The sequence below is a fragment of the Cetorhinus maximus genome, chromosome 24, assembly GCF_964194155.1.
Source record: "Cetorhinus maximus chromosome 24, sCetMax3.hap1.1, whole genome shotgun sequence".
NCBI lineage: Eukaryota > Metazoa > Chordata > Chondrichthyes > Lamniformes > Cetorhinidae > Cetorhinus > Cetorhinus maximus.
Window position 1 is genome coordinate 45,725,121 of NC_135902.1, and position 21,281 is coordinate 45,746,401.

General features: G+C 42.7%; 1 protein-coding gene across 4 annotated transcripts in view; it reads left to right on the forward strand.

Annotated features, from left to right (window-relative positions):
* Positions 1-18,953, forward strand: part of tha1 (threonine aldolase 1) — an 87,995-nt gene extending 69,042 nt beyond the window's left edge. For 3 of the 4 annotated variants that reach the window (XM_078571150.1, XM_078571151.1, XM_078571152.1), the window contains one exon: positions 5,613-7,792. In XM_078571150.1, coding sequence (XP_078427276.1) covers positions 5,613-5,905 — 293 coding nt within the window. In that variant the 3' untranslated portion in view covers positions 5,906-7,792. Of the gene's footprint in view, positions 1-5,612; positions 7,793-18,381 lie in introns of those variants that run through there. The other variant, XR_013580638.1, reaches the window with a different exon arrangement.
* Positions 18,954-21,281: the final 2,328 nt, after the last annotated feature.

Here is a 21,281-nt window from a genome sequence, read left to right on the forward strand (position 1 = left end):
ATTCAAAGAGCTTTTAAGCTACTTGAATGAACTCAGTAAGGAGGAGAGCGGTATCACTGTCCCAACCTTCCATTGCCCTGATGAACATTACCAGCTCTGAGAACAGTGCCCTGTAACTTATTTTTTATTCATTCGCGGGATGTGGGATTCACTGGCCCCTATTGCCCATCCCTAGTTGCCCTTAAGGTGGTGGTGAGCTGCCGTCTTGAGCCGCTGCAATCCATGTGGTGTAGGTACACCCACAGTGCTGTTAGGGAGGGAGTTCCAGGATTTTGACCCAGTGACAGAAGGAATGGTGATATATTTCCAAGTCAGGATGGTGAGTGACTTGGAGGGGAACTTCCAGGTGGTGGTGTTCCCATTTATCTGCTGCCCTTGTCCTTCTAGATGGTAGTGGTCGAGGGTTTGCAAGGTACTGTCTAAGGTGCCTTGGTGAATTCCTGCAGTGCATCTCGTAGATGGTACACACTGCTGCTAATGTGCGTTAGTGGTGGAGGGAGTGAATGTTTGTGGATGTGGTGCCGATCAAGCGGATTGCTTTTTCCTGGATGGTGTCCAGCTTCTTCAGTGTTGTGGGAGCTGCACTTATTCAGGCAAGAGGGGAGTATTCCATCACACTCCTGACTTGTGTCTTGTAGATGGTGGACAGGCTTTAGGGAGTCAAGAGGTGAGTTACACGATTCCTAGCCTCTGACTCTTGTAGCCACAGTATTTATATGGCTAGTCCAGTTCAGTTTCTGGTCAATGGTAACCTCCCCCCCACGATGTTGATAGTGGGGGATTCAGTGATGGTAATGCCATTGAACATCAAGGGGCGATGGTTGGATTCTCTCTTGTTGAAGATGGTTATTGCCTGACACTTGTGTGGCACAAATGTTACTTGCCACTTGTCAGCCCGAGCTTGGATATTGTCCAGGTCTTGCTACATTTGGACATGGACTGCTTCAGTATCTGAGGAGTTGCGAATGATGCTGAACATTGTGTAATCATCAGCGAACATCCCCACTTCTGACCTTATGAAAGAAGGAAGGTCATTGATGAAGCAGCTGAAGATGGTTGAGCCTAGGACACTACCCTGAGGAACTCCTGCAGTGATGTCCTGGAGCTGAGATGACTGATGTCCAACAAACACAACTATCTTCCTTTTGTGCTAGGTGTGGCTCCAACCAGTGGAGAGTTTTCCCCCTGATTCCCATTGACTCCAGTTTTGCTAGGGCTCCTTGATGCCACACTCTGTCAAATGCTGCCTTGATGTCAAGGGCAGTCACTCTCATCTCACCTTGGGAGTTCAGCTCTTTAGTCCATGTTTGAACCAAGGCTGTAATGAGGTCAGGAGCTGAGTGCCCTGGCGGAACCCAAACTGGGCATCAGTGAGCAGGTTATTGCTAAGCAAGTGCCGCTTGATAGCACTGTTGATGACCCCTTCCATTACTGATGATCGAGAGTAGACTGATGGGGCGGTAATTGGCCGGATTGGATTTGTCCTGGTTTTTGTGTACAGGACATGCATGGGCAATTTTCCACATAGCCGGGTAGATGCCAGTGTTGTAGCTGTACTGGAACAGCTTGGCTAGGGGCGTGGCAAGTTCTGGAACACAAGTCTTCAGTACTATTGCCGGAATATTGTCAGGGCCCATAGCCTTTGCAGTATCCAGTGCCTTCAGCCGTTTCTTGATATCACGTGGAGTGAATTGAATTGGCTGAAGACTGGCATCTGTGATGCTGGGGACCTCCAGAGGAGGCCGAGATGGATCATCCTTTTGGCACTTCTGGCTAAGGATTGTTGTGAATCCTTCAGTCTTATCTTTTGCCCTGATGTGCTGGGCTCCTCCATCATTGAGGATGGGGATATTTGTGGAGCCGCCTCCTCCAGTAAGTTGTTTAATTGTCCACCACCATTCACGGCTGGATGTGGCAGGAGTGCAGAGCTTAGATCTGATCTGTTGATTGTGGGATCACTTAGCTCTTTCTACCACTTGCTGCTTATGCTGTTTGGCACGCAAGTAGTCCTGTTTTATAGCTTCACCAGATTGACACCTCATTTTTAGGCATCCCCTCCTGCAGTCTTCATTGAACCAGTGTTGATCCCCTGGCTTGATGGTAATGGTAGAGTGGGGGATGTGCCAGGCCATGAGGTTACAGATTGTGTTCGAGTAGAATTCTGTTGCTGCTGATGGCCCACAGCACCTCATGGATGCCCAGTCTTGAGTTGCTAGGCCTGTTTGAAATCTATCCCATTTAGCGCAGTGGTAGTGCCACACAACACAATGGAGGGTATCATCGATGTGAAGCTGGGACTTAGTCTCCACAATGACTGTGCGGTGGTCACTCCTACCCATACTGTCATGGACTGATGCATCTGCGGCAGGCAGGTTGGTGAGGATGAATATGTTTTTTCCTCTTGTTGGTTCCTCCCACCACCTCCCGCAGACCCAGTCTTGCAGCTATGTCATTTAGGGCTCGGCCAGTAGTGGTGCTATCGAGCCACTCTTGGTGATGGACATTGAAGTCCCCCACCCAGAGTACATTCTGCGCCCTTGCCACCTTCAGTGCTTCCTCCAAGTGATGTTCAACATAGAGGAGCACTGATTCATCAGCTGAGGGAGGGAGGTACATGGTAGTCAGCAGGAGGTTTCCTTGCCCATGTTTGGCCTGATGCCATGAGACTTCATGGGGTCCGGAGTCGATGTTGAGGGCTCCCAAGGTAACTCCCTCCTGACTGTATACCACTATGCCGCCACCTCTGCTGGGTCTGTCCTGCCGGTGGGACAGGACATACCCAGAGATGGTGATGGTGATGGTGGTGTCTGGGACATTATCTGTCAGATATGATTCCGCGAGGATGATTATGTCAGGCTGTTGTTTGACTAGCCTGTGAGACAGCTCTTCCAATTTTGGCACTAGCCTCCAGATGTTAGTAAGGAGGATTTTGCAGGGTCGACAGGGCTGAGATTGCCATTGTCGTTTCCGGTGCCTAGGTTGATGCCGGGTGGTCCGTCCGGTTTCATTCCTTTTTTGTGACTTTTTAGCCATTTGTTACGAGGCCATTTCAGAGGGCGTTTAAGAGTCAACCAGATTGCTGTGGGTCTGGAGTCACATGTAGGTTAGGCCAGACCAAGTAAGGACGACAGATTTCCTTCCCTAAAGGACATTAGTGAACCAGATGGGTTTTTACAACAATCGACAATGGTTTTGTGGTCATCATTAGACTTTTGATTCCAGGGATTTTTTTTAAAATTCAAATTCCACCATATGCCCCGGATTTGATCCTGGGCCCCCAGAGCATTACCCTGGGTCTCTGGATTACTAGTCCAGCGACAAAACCACTACGCCATCACCTCCCCCCTAGCTGACATGCTGGCTGATGCTAGTATATTCAGCCCACCCACCTTCCCCACCATTTCCAACCTGGGAGCAGGCCCAAAAATTCAGTTTGATTTAAAAAAAAATGTATGAATACAACCTGAAGACTCTATTTTTATAATCCTGTAGCTGAACTGAGTTGTTGAATTTAAGTAAGTACCGTAACTGTATAAACAACAAAATGTGATGGTTGTTACAGGATTGCCATTTACCAGTTCCTTGTCACAGTTCTGGATTAAAACCAGGAACCTCGGGAACTGCCTGGATTATAAAACTAAAACACCAAGTGGAAGTGACTGACCAGGATAGCTGTCTTTGATTGTTCCTCATTCATCAGGACTTGGGGAATGAGCTTTGGCTGGGTGACTTGTATTTTTGTTTGAAGGGGTTTGATCTGATTGTCCAGTTCTGTCTCAGAGCCTCTGCGTTGAGTCTTCTATCAGTCCAGCTGTTGACCTTTGCAGCAAATGGTTGGGTGAGTGTCTGGTTGGGTCACTAAAGGAACAAGGAAGTGAACTGAGTCAACAGGATTCACTGAGTGACAGGACCCCTTGTACTGGTGATATGATCAATAACCTCTGTGCATTTATAATTAAATATCACATTGGTGGTGAATTGCTGCAGAATAATCTTTAAACACTGGGAGTGATCAAAGAACAACTTAAAAGTAAAGGGGTAGGTTTTTTGCTCAGGTCAAATGTCTTTGGAACCTGGTGTGGTGGCACAAGATGTGTTGTCCCCGCCACGTCTGGGATTTGACTGCAGCAGTGACTCAGGATGTTGTGTAGATGGATGGGGAATTGAAATACTAAATAATTCATAGAATATATAATCTTAGGTGTATTCCACATTGTGTGCCATAGCAACACTGGGCTTGTCTGGTTTCCACCTCCACCCCCCTCCGCTGACCCCGGTGTCCAGTGTTGCTGTGGTTTGAGGGGGGACCATTAAGATTTAAATTGACTTGAAAGCTAATTGCCAGATGCAAAGCTCCAAGTATTTTTACTGAAAATTAATGGGCTTCTGGTCATAAGATGAGTGATATCAACAAATACAATATACAAGGCTGCGTGATACAAGCACATCAAGTGAGTGAGATATTACATAATTGATGGTGTATTTGTGTTGTTGTTCTGATTAACCAGCTATTTATTGTGATATCTATACCTACAGTGGTGCAGATGTCACTATTTTCCTTTTTACTACTCAAAAGGTATAAAAGGAAATGGAGCCAAGCCAGGTGGGTATAGTGTTAGAAACTTATATCTCAAGACCGAAATTTTCTTTTACAAAATGGAAGGACATGGCATGATCTGGATGCTAACCTGGGATTTTTTTTTAAAAGGTCATAAGTTCACCTTAGAACTGTAACAAGCAGGCCTCTTCCAAGAAATCACCTGACCCATATAGTACATGAGAGGGAGTTGTTTGTGTTGAACTGCAATTAATGAAATTTTAATTAATGAAAAGCTGGGAGACAAAAAGGCAATCACATGGCAGAGGAAGTTGTGAACCTGCTTGTTTGGAAGGCCATCTTGTTGGAGAATAAGCTGAGGAAAGAAGGCTTCCTTGACTGGCTCCCTCGCGCTACCTTGCCTAAAATTGTGTGGGGCTATCAAGCTGTAGCCAGAGAACCTTCACCTGAGTGTGACCGGCGAAGCTGAGACCAGTGGTGAGAATGTCCAGGCATCCACCAGGACCAGTGACCTGTCTTCACATGACAGAACTCCAGGTCGACAGCATTGAGACTCTGTGGACTTTATCCTTTATTTTATAACACACATCCTCCAAAGCCCATCTCTGTAGAGAGATATCTTTTGTCCTTTGTGTGTGTGTGTGGGGGGGGGAATCCTTTAGGAAGAGATGGATGGTTATACTTCCCGATTATAATTGTGTGCTAACCAGTACTTGCAACTTATTAAAATAAGTTTTTTTTAAAATAAACTTCTCATCCTGCGTTTTTGAAAGAAACCTGGTCACAGTCTCTTCTGGTTACGAGAGGTACAGGTACACAATTGGCCATTTTACTGAGAATATTAAACATTTAAATTAATGGTACTGCCTGCGGAGTAGTGGGGCTTGATAATTCACGCGCTCCTCCCATCCTGGTCGTAACAATAGTTAAGGTATAGATCAACCATTGTAAGCGGAACAGGCTTAAAGGGCTGAATGGCCAACCCCTGTTCCTATGACCAATCATTATTGCTTTACCACACTTAGTGACTAATTTGGCAAATCTTTGTTCACAGGCGTTCAGACATTTGCTTCCTCCATTTGTGACATCGATATCAATGCCGTGGAAACAAATATTCTAATGCTTACAGTGAAAGACCCAAGAATCTCACCCAAGGAATTATGTGACAAGATGGCAGAGGTGACTGAGGAGGAGCTGACCGTGTTGGGACGTGGTGTGCAAGTGTTGATGCACCCCGTGTTTGGAAGCAAAGTCCGAGCTGTTTGGCACCTAGACGTATCAGAGGAGGACACTGACCTGGCCTTACAGAAGTTGCAATATGTGATAGAAAAAGTCAATCAAAAATAGCAATGGATAAACCAAATCCTGCAATCCTTCAAATACAATAATTGTGGCCTGTATAAGAATGGAAAATTCTCAGGTGAGAATGTGAGATATTTTTGATCGAATTGCCAGACCTGATGGCAGTGTTTGCAATGTTTGTTCTTGGGGATCATATTTTGCAAATGGTGTACTTTTCTGCTGATTTTAAAATTCTTTTCCTTGTTTTCAAATTCCTCTATGGCATTGGCCCTCCTTATCTTTGTAATCTCCTCCAGCCTCACAACCCTGGTGTCCTGTTTGCTGCATTACCATTGACCAAGTGTAAAATTCACTAACAGGCAATTAGCTGTTCATATAACAGAAGTGCAGCAGAATCAGGCCCTATATTTTGTCAATGACTGTCCAATTCCAATGCCCAGGAAAACATGAAGTGGAGTATATTCATTGCAAATGCTGGAAGAAAACAAGCCAGATAATTGTGAATTGTTGAGTGATTCAGAAAAGGATGAACATGAAGTGCTAAAAATGTTCATAATGTGGATCACGATGATAAATTATGTTCTGGTAATGAATTTCCAATCACCAGAATGTACAACGTGTACTCAAAATGCTGAGAGTTAGTTTCCAATTTATACTGGTGGTTGATTTCAACTGAACAAGTTTTCAAGTACCTAGTATTCTGTTTCAGCAATGAGGGAGCTGCTATTATATTTTTCATATCCAAGGCTTGGCAAAGCTCTGACATGTCATTTCATTTCGTTTGTGTTTGAATTGTGCAAAGTTTTGGAATTAAATTTGAAAGTTAGAGCAAGTTCCACCAGCATCTTTTTTCCCCCTCATTATTCCTCCTCCCATTCCTTTATCTGGTGACTGCTCAGATGCACAGCATAAAGAAAACAGGAAGTGCACATAAAACCAACAATTTATTAGAATTTGCCTGGATATGGAAACTCGCATTCAGTTAAGGTGCAAAGCCACCTATTGACTTGGTAATACATTATGAAAAGAGAGCTCATCAAATGTGACCTGCACTAGCTTGTTCTCAATCATTGCTCAACTAGAAATCAATGCAGTGTTCCATGCCTTTTACTTGCAATGAGTCAGTGTGGCCCAGGGGAGACACTGCGCAGAACAAATAGGAACTGTCATTTCCTCTTTGCATGTCTGGTACTTTGTTTTAAAATCAGTTCTCCCTTCTCCCCGTCTACCAAGGCACAGAGGTCCAAATCAACTTGTGCAATGTCACTGACAAAGACACCGATGAAATTTCTCAAATAATTTGGTTTAAACTCATTTAAAATATCCTGATTTAAAACCTTAATTGAAATATTGAACAAAGAAAAATTATACAAATGCATTAAATATCTCAGCACAAATTCAATCCTTCAGTGTTCAGTGTTTCTTCTGGGTATCACACAACACATCATTTTGATCACCCCCTTGTGCCCTGTTAAACATAGTCTGTTACCATTAGTGATAAAGTACCATTCCTGGTACTACTGTCCCATAACGTTATTACGTTGTACACCATCTGACTAATCAATCTCATTGGATCAATACAATGGCTATTGTCACTCTCGAGGAGGAAAGATTTTAAGCTGAGACACTAAATAATTCCCTAAACAGAAAGAAAAATCAGAGAAGAGGAGCTGTATTGGAACATGTTTGGGCATCTCTTTACAGTTACTTTAGAGCAATATTTGAGAACCCTGGAACCAGGTTCCCTGCCTGCCTCGTTCTTGTTCACTCCTGTATTGTTCAGGATGAATCAACATGATAATTCACAGACAATACAGAAGCCAGGTCAGCAAATAACATCTGAGCAGAGGTGTCACTACCCAACCTTGACTACCTGGTTCCTTATTGTAACCTTTATTCAGTGGCTTTTAACAGAGAGAGAGAGAAATAAAGCATCCATTAACCCCAAGGGGGTGATATGAATGTCAAAGTTAATCAGTGAGCTGTCTCAATTATATTGCTAATATTTCCGAATTGTGCATCTGTATTTGAATGTTGCTATCTTTAATTGGTGCTGGTTGGATTAATTCAGACAGTTTTTGTTCCAGAACTGGTAGCATGTATGTTAAACTGAGCTCTGGAACTAACTTTTATGCTCGGTGACTAAGCATCCCTTTTATCCTCATAGTAAACCTTGTTTTTAGATTTTGTTTGAATTGTTTTCTATTTATTCCCTTTTCATCTCTTCTGTATTTTTATGTCAAAGTGATTCATCTTCTGTAACAAATTGTAGGTGTTTCTAGGATGATGCTCTGTTTTCTCCTCTCTTCTGTAAGTTGGTGAAAATGTAGATATGAATGAAGGCATAGCAGTGGAAAATGTTCGTGGACCATTCATCAGTGCTTCTCTGAGAACCACACCTGTCCCAAAGTAACTTCACAAACATTACTTGTTCAAAGTTTAAGAAACCTTATGCAGCATCACAACACTGTATGGGACAATCGGAAAGAGTATATAGCATTTACCTTCAGATCAGACTTGCCATGTAACAGGGGGCCAAAAGGAGATGCACAGTAGGCACTAATCTTGTCAGGAAAGAGTCAGCTACGTGGGCATGGTGAAGGACAGAATGATAGGCTTAGGTATGATGGACTGTGCTATCAGGTCACCAAGATGTGGAGGGGGACAGTCTCTCATTCACACTGCCTACCACTGGTAGTAAAATCACTACTGTCATCTGCCCTTTATGCCGCAAGGTTCATCCTAGCGCTGACAAGATACCTTCAGGGTCACCACTTCATTGGGATAACACTTCTTACTTGTGTTCAGATTGAATTGTTAGTTGAGGCATGAATGACTCCATGTCGAAAATCAAAGATGGTATGTACCTTAGGGAATGCACCAATTTGGAGAAAATTTCAACTTGATCTGGTGCTCACTTCTGAAGTTTACTTGGATGAGTTCACAATGAAGCAGAGTTTTAGCCAAATCCTTAACGGAATTGTGGGTGTCAAAATAGCTGACTCTTGAGATGTCCCCATGCGCACACAAGAATGGACTAGGGCAGAACAGTTGAAGACAACTGTGATATTCACCGATCATGCAGGGAAGGTGAAAACCTCTCTTTGCAGTTCTGGATTAAATGATGCACTTCAGTGAGACCTCCCACACCCCTTCCCCATGTCGATGCACTGCTCCCACTCATGCCCAGGTAGTGCCTCCTATGCTGTAGCACACAGTCTATATTCTCCCCATCCTCCTGGGAATGCTTGCTGTGCCAATGTGCTGGAACTGAAAACCCCTGCCCCATCCCTTCATTAAACTTAACACCCAAAGGAAAATATATCCCAAACTGGCAGACAGGTATCAGCACTGGTTATAACATATTTCCTGGATTTAGCTCATTACAAAACTCGGCACAATACAAACAATAACAAACTGTAACATGGCTGCACATCAACAAAGTGCTCACATTGTTGCTGACCGCTCTAGATGCTGCACAGCAGCGAGCTTGGCAGCCAGAAGAAACAAAGCCCCAGCAATGACCTCTGAGACACAAGAAAGGCAGGCCAAGCCCATGGACCAACTGAAACCAACGTGAACATTGTCGAACAACTTGTGTCCGTACAAACGCATTGCGATGGTGAAGGCTGCTTTCGAATAAGCAATGTAGACGGAGATCCCGGCCAGAGTCAGTGCGCCTGAAACACAGAGCAAGTGATGTTAGAACTTCAACCTCAAAGTATATCCACACATTTGCTGTTTTGGTGTATGCCAATCAAAAGGCATTAAGGGATGTCCACCTTAAACTAAGGAAAGGAACATTTTCCATTTCAGTGTCCTGTGCCACATCACCACGGGGTCAGCACAGTTAAACATGAAAGCAGGACTCTCTCTCATTTCTCTGTGCACCTGCACTCAAATGGTCTGGCCCAAGCAGTTAATGTCAGCTCCTCTTCTCTGCATCACTCAGGACACACCATGAATGCTGGAGCTGTATTTTTATTCACCACTAGTGTGGGCCGGGCATTTTTCCAGCACAGGAGTAGAGGAGCATGGGGAAAAGTAACAGGTGGTGTCAGGGGTAGGGAGAGGCACTGGGTATAATAGGAAACCAAGCTCAAAGATACTGAGGGACAGAGGTGACTGAATTTATTTCAGCAGTTAAAGGCTGTACCCCCTTAGCACAAAAGGAGCTCCAGCCATATTTTAGGGTGAGTGCATAATTAAAATGCAAGTCAAGAGTCTAATGATCCCCACATCCAAGCTGTTGTGCCGACTCCCAGCCCCCTCCACATTCAACAGCATGTTGGGTTCGTTGTGCTCTATGGGTGTCTTGTAGGATTCAAGTTACGGTTCCCAATTTGCCAGTTTGACTTATCATATTATCAGTCTCTTAATTTGCTCAGAATAATTCAAAATTCAACCGGGATCTTTTGGGGTGAAAAAGCCCTATGTAAAATCTTGAGGGTTTAAACATTAATAAATTATAAACATAGTGAAGGGCAACATTCATTGTCACTTTCAAACCAATGTAAAATATTTTAGAGTTCCCATCAATGCAAAGAATAACTTGTATCACTGAGGCGATGGTCATGCACACTAAAGCCTTCAGATGTAAGATTTTTAGGAGACTGTCTCATAAATTTGCAAAGATTATACTGTAACTCTAACCTAAATAAATTAATGAGAGCTGGTACCTGTGGCAACATGTCTCCCAGATCATGTCCCTTCCCATCAGTCATATAATTAGTCCAGTAATCTCTGTTTTTCTTCTAATTATCTCAGTGATTTTATTACACATCAATTTAATCGCATCCTATTTTGCAATGGTTAATTAGCCTTTCTTCTGGTTAGGAGCTGTTCTGATTTATCAATCCCATTATTTCAGCTGTCCTTTTACACTTCAATTGTTGCCTATTTATCCTCATAAATCAATCTTCCCATCCTTCCAATCTATTTAAATTATCTCTAGTGAAATGACCTGCCTTTGCACAAACCTCTTCCTTGGAGAAATTCTGTGCATGTTTTTAAAGACTAACAATTACATTTCTAGTTTCCATCCTAAATAACAGTCTGATATTTCATGCCATTGTGTGCTAAATTATGGGCAGCTTGAGCTATGGATCTTCACCAACTACTAAGTGTTAACTGTGCAGGTGCATTTCATATAGGGGCCTGGAATATCCTATGTACTGCCTCCTTTGGCTCAGAATTCAACAGGCCTTCCCTAATGAGGACCTGGTGGACCTTCCATGGGACCAGCATCCTGGGTTAGTAGGTCTCACCCGCTCAGAGCTGCTGGTCAATCTATTGCTCAGCAGCACCAAAGGGAGATGGTGGCTGTCGCAGGAACTACATCCACAGGAGGCCCCCGGATCGCGAAGAGACCCAGGCCAGAGGCAAGTGACAGTGGGGAGCAAGCCCGCGGGAGGAGGGTAGACAGGGTGCAAGACACCAGGGCCCAAGCAAATATTTTCTGTACCACATGATTCTGATAGTTATAACCATGAACATGTTGAAAAACATTATTCAGGCAGAAAGTTTGAGATTTATTGACTCTTTTGAGTGATTATAGCAGGGAAGAGCCAGTGCCTCTGGTCAGCCAGCAGCAGGGAGAGTTAATTACATTTAAATTGAATGTGGCTGATGTTGCCAGTGAATGGAAATCTCTGGGACACAGAAAGCCTGTGAGACTAGTCACAGGGATGTGGGACTCCTGGGCTGGATTTATAAATGCACGTTGAAATGCACTGTTGGAGTGGGTGGGTGGGGTGGGGGGGTGGTGCATGCAGGTGATGGAGGAGAGAGGGGACTGAATGCATCTGCTGACTGTGCTTGACAAGGGGTCCAAACAATCGTCCAACACACCCACCTTCATGATTTGTAATGGGTATTCAGACCGTGAATTGCACATGCTTTCAGATACAAAAATCCATAAATCACATTACAGGGCTTCAATTATATGTTTAACCTGGTCCAGCCAAAAACAGCTTTGTTCTCAATCATTTACAAAACATTTTTTCTTTTGCTATTTCCACTCCCCAAACCCCCTTCTCTTTTGGTCAATGGTTTATGTTTTCTTAGTGTTCGTAGTTGGGGTGTCATTGGGATGGTAGAGATTCAGAAATCTGATGGGAATTCTCTGCCTTCAAGTTAAGCATAGAGTGGGCAAGTGAAGGTTCCACCTGAAGCAGATACCAATATGCAGCTCTCCCATAAAGCTCCGGCAGGACAGTGGTCTTGGGTGGTTCTGCAGACTTTGAGATTAAGTGCATTAGACTTTTGAATAACTCTTCTTACAGTTTCTTTATTCCCCTCACCACACTCCCCCCTACCAAGTTGACATTTTGCTTTAATGAGTTTTGTGCTATTTATTTATTTTGCCTTGCATTTTCTTTATTAATTTGTGAAGTGTCATCTTATGAAAAATCAACTTTAGGAAGTAGGACTAGAGCTCAGGAAAATCCCAGGTTCAATTCCCAGTAAATACTGAGGTAGCTGATCTTAGGTAGAGTATTGGTAGCAGGAGTGCTGCTATAATTGTCATTAATCCATGTTTAGGGAGGAAAATATCAACAAGGCTTCACTTTGGAAATTAGGTATTGGCAGATGATTCTTCAAGGAGTGAAGAGAAAATAACAATGATTTTCCAGTTCTGCCTGGGTGGAGATGGATAGAAGATCCTGTAGTTCACCTTTTGTCTTTGGCAGTTTCTTCTTGGCCTCCACCTATCACTGGTCCCCTATCTGTCCTGTCCCCCCCCCCCCCCCCCCCAAGCTTAAATTTCATCTCATTTCTATACTTTTTAGTTCTGATGAAGGGTCATATAGACTCAACGTCAACTGTATCCCTCTCCTCAGATGCTGTCAGACCTGCTGAGTTTTTCCAGGTATTTTTGTTTTTGTTCTAGATTTCCGGCATCTGCAGTATTTTGCTTTTATCATGGTGACGTATGTCACTTACAACCTCTCCTACATTATAACAGTGAAAACACTTCCAGTAGCTGTCATGTGCTTTTGGATATCATGAAAGGTGCTATTCATTCAGTCATCATTATTCATACCTTTTCATTCAATTAATAAGCACTCAAAATGAGAGCACAAGATCTTCCTGAGGGCATTTATAATATCAAATAAAAATCTCTGGTTAGCCTCATAGATCACAGCCCTTTGGACAGCAATGTTCAGAGAAAGCATTGTGTGGAACAATCACCTCCAGTACCAAATTAGAACATTAATTCCATTATATGTTCCATGACCTGTCATACTGCGCGTGTTCTAAACTGCTTAGCCACACGTTTTATCTTTAAAGTCGAGTTTCTTTTAACAAGATACAAGCAAAAGATTAAGTATATTGCCTAATCAAGGCTTCTACCCTCTGAACAAATCTGTTCAATGAAATGATAGACACTTGGTGAAAAACACACAAAATCAAGGCATGTAGTAAATTGCATTTACTCTCTGGGGTTAACAGTTAATTACAGGAGATTGTCTGACTTCCTCACACAGCACACTTGTTTAAAAAAAGCTTTGCTCTGAGCCTGAAATGCCTGTCGATTCCTTTTCGTTATTAACCAATGTTATCTGAGTAAAGATTATCAAGTAAATGCAATGAATTGACAGTGATCTGAGAAGTGGTTGTTTTTTTTTGAAGAGGTCCATGTCATATCACCCACTTTGGGGGAACAAACAAAATCCCAATAGCCAGTTGGCTCACAATTACCCCAGCAGACACACGAGTCTCGGGGTGGATCAGCAGGTGAAAATGCAAGCTGCGGCCGGAGACCCTGGAAAAAAAGAGTTCAGTAGCTGCTGGGTGCGGAGACAGGCCGGGTGAAAGGCCGACCTCAGTGCTCCAGCACTTCGAAGATATGAAAAAATTAATACAAAAAAAAAAACAGCCCTTCAGCCCTCACCCCCAACACACTCCCCATCCATGCCAACCCATGCCACATCATGCCCCCATCCACCCCAAGGCCACTCCTACCCCCCATTCCAACCAATGCCTCCTACCCACTCCCATGGCCTGTTATAGCCCCTATGCCAACTTATTACCAACTCCTACCAACCTATGTCCCCTACCTGCTATCCTTTGCCCTTACATCTACCATGCCAACTCACTCATGCCAACATGGGCTCAGGAGCCATGCTGAGATTAAATAAAGTTCTTGTGTCTATTGATTAAATCAGTATTTCAAAAAGAAACCCCCCATTGTTTAAACCCCATTCACTACATTTAACTTCCTTTAATCTCTTATAAAAACAAGTATTTGTATTCATAGTCCCCACTTCAAAGAATTTATAACCATTGAACTGACAGACAACACCAGTGTGATAGATTGTGAAACAGTCATGCGTCACTAATCCTATAATGGTAACCCTCAGGCTTATGTCAACAGACAGATTGAAATAGCAAGCACTTTTTTAAAAACACTGCAGATGACTTTTTCAAATATTTAAAAAAGACAGAGATTTAAATCCCTCGACAGTTCTCTTGAAAGTTCCATTTGACAGTTTGCATAAACCTGACAGTTCCAATGAGTTTTTGCACACTTAATGCACATTTATATCTACTTTTAACAATCCCAAAGGGAACCTTACCACTCCCAAAGAGTACCTGGCTTTTCTCAAAGGGCACCTAACCTCACAAAGGGTATCTTACTTCTCCAAAAGAGTACCCTACACTTCCAAAGAACTCCAGCAGCTTTAGACCTTCCCCTACCAGGTCTAAAGTGCACAAGTCATGTTTTGGACATCCCTAGCCTGAAAATCAGATCTGACTGAGGCAGCTGCACTTTAACATGTGCAATTTAGAACCCATCCCCCATTCCCCCCTCTACTAAAATGGCAGGGATTGGGTTTGCAGATGGACTTCTGGATTTGTGCCTTTTCCACTATTTTTACTGAGATGGAGAGCCTCTCTGTTGGTGCAAAAATTCAGGCCTTGGCATCCAGTTCAACCCAGACTTTCAAACTCAATTTCCTATCCAACACCTGCTTGTCTATACTACTCCCTCAGCCCCACTATCACCAAAACCACTATCAATACTTCTCTCCCCAAATTTTCCATGTCTTCCTTCTGGTTTCTCCTCCTCAGCACCTGTAAACTCCAACATGTTCCAAAGCTCCGTTACCCATGTCTAGTCCTACACTTGGTTCCAGTTACTTTCATTCTAGTTTGTGCTGACCTATAATGTCCCTGCCTCCCCAACACATTGAATTCAAAATCCTCATAGCTTGTCTTCAATCCCTCCATGGCTTCAGTTCATCCTACCTCTGGTTCTTCAATTGTAGTCTCTAAGTATCTCCACCTCCTTTCATTTCACCATTGGTGGCAAAGCCTTCATCCACCTTGTTCCATCTCTTTGTAGTTTCCACTCTAAATCACTACACTCTCCATCTTTAAACTCCTTCTCAAAACCCATCTTTCCAACCAAGCTTTCATTCACTCCTACAAACTCACACACTGATCTTTGCATCCATTTCCACCCCGCCTCCAACCACTCCCCCCCAGCAGTGATGGCCCTTTGCCTCATGAGACTGAAAGGTGTCATTTCCAGCCTCAACAGAGGCCTGAGCACATCATCTAGGCTAACGCTCCGCTGCAGCAATGTCAGAGTTGCTGTTTTTCAGGTAAGATGTTAAACTGTGGATCTACCTTCCACCTCCAGTGGCTGTGAAAGATGCTCAAGGGCGTTCAACACTCAACCAACATCATTAAAACAATTATTCATCTAGTCATTTTTCTCATTGCTCTTGGTGGATCTTGGCTGATCACAAAATCCTGCCAGTTTCTGTGCAGTGTAACCATGACTACATAATGAAAGCATTTCTTCGGTCATGAAATGCTTTGGGATATTCTGAAAGATGCAAAACAAATGCATTGACAACTGGATATGTGTGTGTGTGTGTTTGTGTGCGTGGGCCTGCGAAGTGCACACACTGACAAAGATTGCAGGAGCAAGAATAGGTTTCATCCACGACTGACATCGTAACATACCGACACTGAACTAGGTGTGGCTGAATTAGCTGACGGTCTGTATACAGGCCACACGGCACTCCATCATCACCTCTGACTGAAGCCTGCACAAAGCGGACTGGTAAACATTTTTTGTTGTTATGAACTAGAAGAGCACTTGTAGTTGGAATACTGAAAGAATTTTGTAGGTTGTCAAGTTACAAATTCACATCAATACAAATAATTTGCTAAATTAACATATACAAGTGACATTTGAAGACACTGCTGATGCCTCTTGTAGATTCTCATATCTCACCAGTGGGAGAAGCTTAATTACTGCTTCAGGACTGCTTTAATTTCACTGCTCAGACAGGCAATAATTTAATTTATATAACCTACCAAGTACGAGTAATATAAAACAATTACCAGCTGATGTTGAGTTTCAATGATACCAAAGTCCCCATTCTCTCAGCAATCAGTATATTGATCTAAGACTCTGGGCAGAATATCTTAAATTAATGAGAAAGCATAAATATTTCACTGTATGCCAAATGATTGAAGTGTTTTTACACTTCCACACGACTAGCTAAGTATTTATGTTCCAAAATATTTCGAGAGAAAGAAGGATTTTTAATATGTAATCACTGTTACAATGTAGGGCAGCCATTTTGTGCACAACAAAGCATTGTTGCATACACCATTAGCAATAAAAAAGGGTTTGGTGACATTTGGTGTCAGTTGTTCTGGCGGTTTGTAACTAGGCATTTAAGTACTTTGCTGAAGCTGAGATTTGTTGGGAATGCTGAAGGCTTATTCTCCCTTTGCTGAATTCTTTAATAGGAATGTTTGAATCATGATTCCAGAAGCCTGGCTTTCTTATTAATGCATTTTCCCTTCCTTTTTCTGAACCTTTTTCTTTTTTGTTCAGCCCTAATCAAATTATTATTATTATTTCTATCCTCAAGGTGCTGCCTCATGTTCTTTATAGGCACTGCTGTCCTGGAGCATTGCATGTTTACTTGTTACAATTGAAGTTTAAAAGTTTATCATATTTTTGGACTGTCTTTAAATTTAAGGTAAATGAAGGGGGGTGATGGACCTGTTCTGTAGCCTACATGACAGTAGCCTAGGTGTTTTTTTTTCCTTTCAGGAGATCAATGGAAGACTCATTGTTTTACTGAGAGGAAGGTGAAAGGCATTTACACCTGAAAACAAAGACTGAAGTATCCAAGTATAGCATGAGTAGACCCAGAGTCTCCCAAAGTCCCAGAAAGGTGTTATAGGTATCAAGTTGTAAAACAGTGGTGCTGTAAACGATCCATTTACTCCTAAAATGAAAGGAAGTTGGGATTTAAAATCTCTATTTAACATCTCTACTTAGATACAAAACCAATGTGCTTCCCGGTGCTATAGGGAAGAGGATGTAGGAAGCCATTTTTGAGATTAGGTTACAGGCTTCCCTGTAAACCCATGAATATCACTCACAGAGAACAGTTTTGTCTTGTGTGGTCAGCAGCCATCGGAGAGCTAGACAGCAAGAGAGAGAAGCAGCCAGGTCTGCACCTTAAGCAGTGAAAATGCTGACTCCATCATTCACCATGCAGAACACAGGTGGGAGATCACACTCAGATTAAAGACAGAGTTTGTGCGGATTTAAGGAAGTTTGGAAGACTTACCTTTCTTGGAGCTAGAGGAAGGGACCTACAGCATAACCCTATAGTGAAAGGCAGTTCTGGGATTAGAAACTACATGGCTGGGAAAGTGAAAAGGAAGCAAAACATCGGGAGGTGAGAATAATTTTAGACCGTTCCCTGGATGGTGAAGTGTCAACTTAAAGAGACAGTATACTGTATAACTACAGTGGGAGATTTTCCATCATGCTGAAAGTTAAATGGGCAATCTCTTTTCTGTACTTTAAAGTATAAATTGCCTACAAAAAGAAAATAATGTTTAGTCAATAGTGCTTTTTAGTCATTTGTTATAGTAACGTTTTAAAACATGAAATCTTGACATGTCATTCTTTCAGCTTTTAACTGGAAGCTTAAACTTCTCTTTAAAAAGTTATCAATCTATGGAGATCATAACGACTCAAACACTAATTATTAGGACATCAGACTAAAGTAGGAATGGTGATTTCCACTTTGAATACTCTTGAGTTCCATGTGCAGCATTTGGTCTCAACTGAAGTGAAATTAAACCATTCCACCTTTCACTCTCCATCCTTATTGGGTTGATGAGCTCATATATATCTAGTGTGTGAGTAAAGTGTTCTCTTTGATCACTGACATTATGCAGCAACAGAGACAAAAAAGAGGAAAAGAAAGGTAATTCAAATGGAGGCAGGTTGAACTTTGTTTCACATGGGGATTTATAATCCTGGAAAGAATTATTTGGCCTTTGTCTCGAGCAGCTGAGATAAGGGGAGAAAAGTACAATAATTTGGATGTAGGCATCAACAAACTCCAATCAGTGGCAACTGGCCCATTATTCAAGTTTGATCTTGCATAGTGAGTGGCAGCAGATTGTTTGATTATTGGAGCCACAAACTGACCTAATCTGACATCCATGCGTTCACTTTGTAGGAGGAATCAATGAGCAGTAGTTATGGTCTGGAACTCCAGCTGATTTTCTCTCAGGGATGTCAAGACTAAATGCGATATGGCTGCCCTGGCCGAGGTTGATTGTATCAATACCGAGCAGAGATCTGGGACCTCCTTTGTCTTTGTAACTCAGCTAAAGAATCCACATATTAAGTAACCCCTGATAATTGCTCTTGGTGAAGTAAATAACAACTAGGTATTTTGAAAAGAACTGGAGCAATTCCTGATTTAGTAGAAATGAAGAGAAATGATTTTGCACTGGGAAAGAAATATTTAAATGCCTGTCTGTAACAGAATGTAGATGGTTAGGACAACATATTTTATTCCTACATCCTTATGCTTGTATGACACGTCTCTATTAAACTTTAATAAAACCAGTCCTATCAAGATAAAATGTAATCACTCAATTTTGAAATGTGATATAGTGGTGAGTTTCCGGGACTTTTGGCAATGTAATAATTCAACTGCTGTACATGCTTATTCCAACTCTGTTATGGATGTTATTGTAAGCTAAGAAATAATATGTTGAGGACAAATAAACTATGAAGGACATTTGTGAGAGATATTGTACAGTGATTCATCAAATTTCACAACAGGAGCTGAAAATTATGAATGACAGTTAAAATTCAGTTAAAAAATGAAAATCATTATTTTATGGACAGAATTTTCTGCTTGACGGGCGGCCGCACACCCAAACTGAACGAGCATAAAATGACGCGCGTCCCAACATCTTCGCACATTCGTGTGATATTTCAGTCCGCGGGTGTACATGGGAGTTGGCAGCCTGCCTGCTGACAATTAACAGGCCTATTAAGGCCATTAAAGTCCCAAATTCATTAAATTTTTCACTGCCCGTCCAACCTTACGGTTGACGGGCAGGCGAAAAGGCCAGGTGGCCTTTGGATTTTCGGCAAAGAGTCACATGAGGGGACATGTTTTTTTTTAAACAATTTAAAATTCTTTATTTTTAAATTCTTAAAATCTTCATCTCCCTGAGGCAGCTCTGTGCCTCAGGGAGCTTTTCCTGCGCGACATTCCCTGCTCACTCTCCTCCCCCTCATGTAGGCAGCGCTGAGTGCTACAGCATGTGTTTCACGCTAGGTGGGCCTTAATTGGCCCGCCAGTGTGAAATTGCAGGCAGCGATCGGCTTCCAGACCACTCCTGCCCACCCCCACTGGACAAGAGAAAAATCCTTGCCTATGTTTCTAACCATTTACTGAATGCTGGGTACTTTAACTGGTCAAGTTGGGACAAAAGCATAGCATACAGGGCTACGGGCCAAGTGCTGCAAAATGGGATTAGAATAGATAGGTGCTTTATGGCTGGCATGGACACGATGGGCCGAAGGGCCTGTATAGCTCTATGACTAAAAGGTTTTGATTTGAATCCTGAGAGGGTCCAGCCTTTCATCTTCCCTCACTTGCATTAGTTTGGTTCAATGGTTGCATTCTCACCTCTGAGACATCACATCATGGGTTCAAGCCCCAAAACCTAGACTGACACTTCAGCGCAGTGCTGAGGGAGTGCTACATGTTGGAGATGCTTCTTTCAAATCAGGTGTTAAACTGAGACCATGCAAACTTTGTTCTTTTCCAAAGAGCCAAGAGTTTTCTGAGTGGCCTGACAAATATTCATGCATCAACCAAAACAGATGATCTGATCATTTGTCTCAATGCTGTTTATGGAGCCTTCTGGTGTGCAAACTCCCTGCTGTCTTTGTCTACAAAATAGTGACCACCCTTCAAAAGCAATTCATTGGCTACAGAATATTTTGAGATGTCCCAAGGCTGTGAAAGACACCAAATAAATGGGAATTCTGATTATTGGATGAATGAGAGTAATCTCAGTGGGAAGAGAGATCAGGAGACTTCAGGGATTGAAAGCTATTTGCCATATTATCAGAATCAGAATCACAGAGCAGAAGAGGCCCTTCAGCCCATCGATTCTGCACCGACACGTGAGAAACACCTGACTTACCTACCTAATCCCATTTACCAGCACTTGGCCCATAGCCTTGAATGTTATGACATGCCAAGTCCTCATCCAGGTACTTTTTAAAGGATGTGAGGCAACTCGCCTCCACCACTCTCCCAGGCAGCGCATTCCAGACCGTCACCACCCTCTGGGTAAAAAAGCTTTTCCTCACATCCCCCCTAAACCTCCTGCCCCCCACTTTGAACTTATGCCCCCTTGTGACTGACCCTTCAACTAAGGGGAACAGCTGCTCCCTATCCACCCTGTCCGTGCCCCTCATAATCTTGTACTATCTACTCTGTCCATGCCACTCAATTTTGTAAACTTCTATCAAGTCGCCCCTCAATCTCCGTCGCTCTAGTGAGAACAATTCCTCAAAGAATTCAATCAAATTTGTTAGGCATGACCTCCCTCTGACAAAGCCATGCTGACTATCCCTGATTAAACATTGCCTCTCCAAGTGGAGATAGATACTCTCCATATCACAGTGACTCTCTTCAGAAACAAGAAAAGTTAAGGTCTCCAAATCCATTCTACCCTCTGATGGCAAAAAGATAAACTCCTCTCTCCCTCATACATACAAAATAGATCCTTTGTAGTAAAGCTGTGCATAGAACTGTGAGATTCAAGGTGAGTTTTAGAAGTTTCTATATTGACCAGAGTGTAAGCCGTAATATCCAAACAATATAATGTTGATTTGCCTATCAGGATAGCATAGTGGTGCTGATAATAATGCCCCAAGATGCTGGATGTGCATTGTTTGGACATGGACTCATACCAGTGATGCCTGGCCTCAGTTGTGTGACAATGGAAAGGGAGAAGAGGAGACCATAAAGGGGGGGGGGAGAAAATCAGAACCTGCTCCCACTCACCTCCCAGCATTCAGCGATAGAGCAACTCTGCTAAT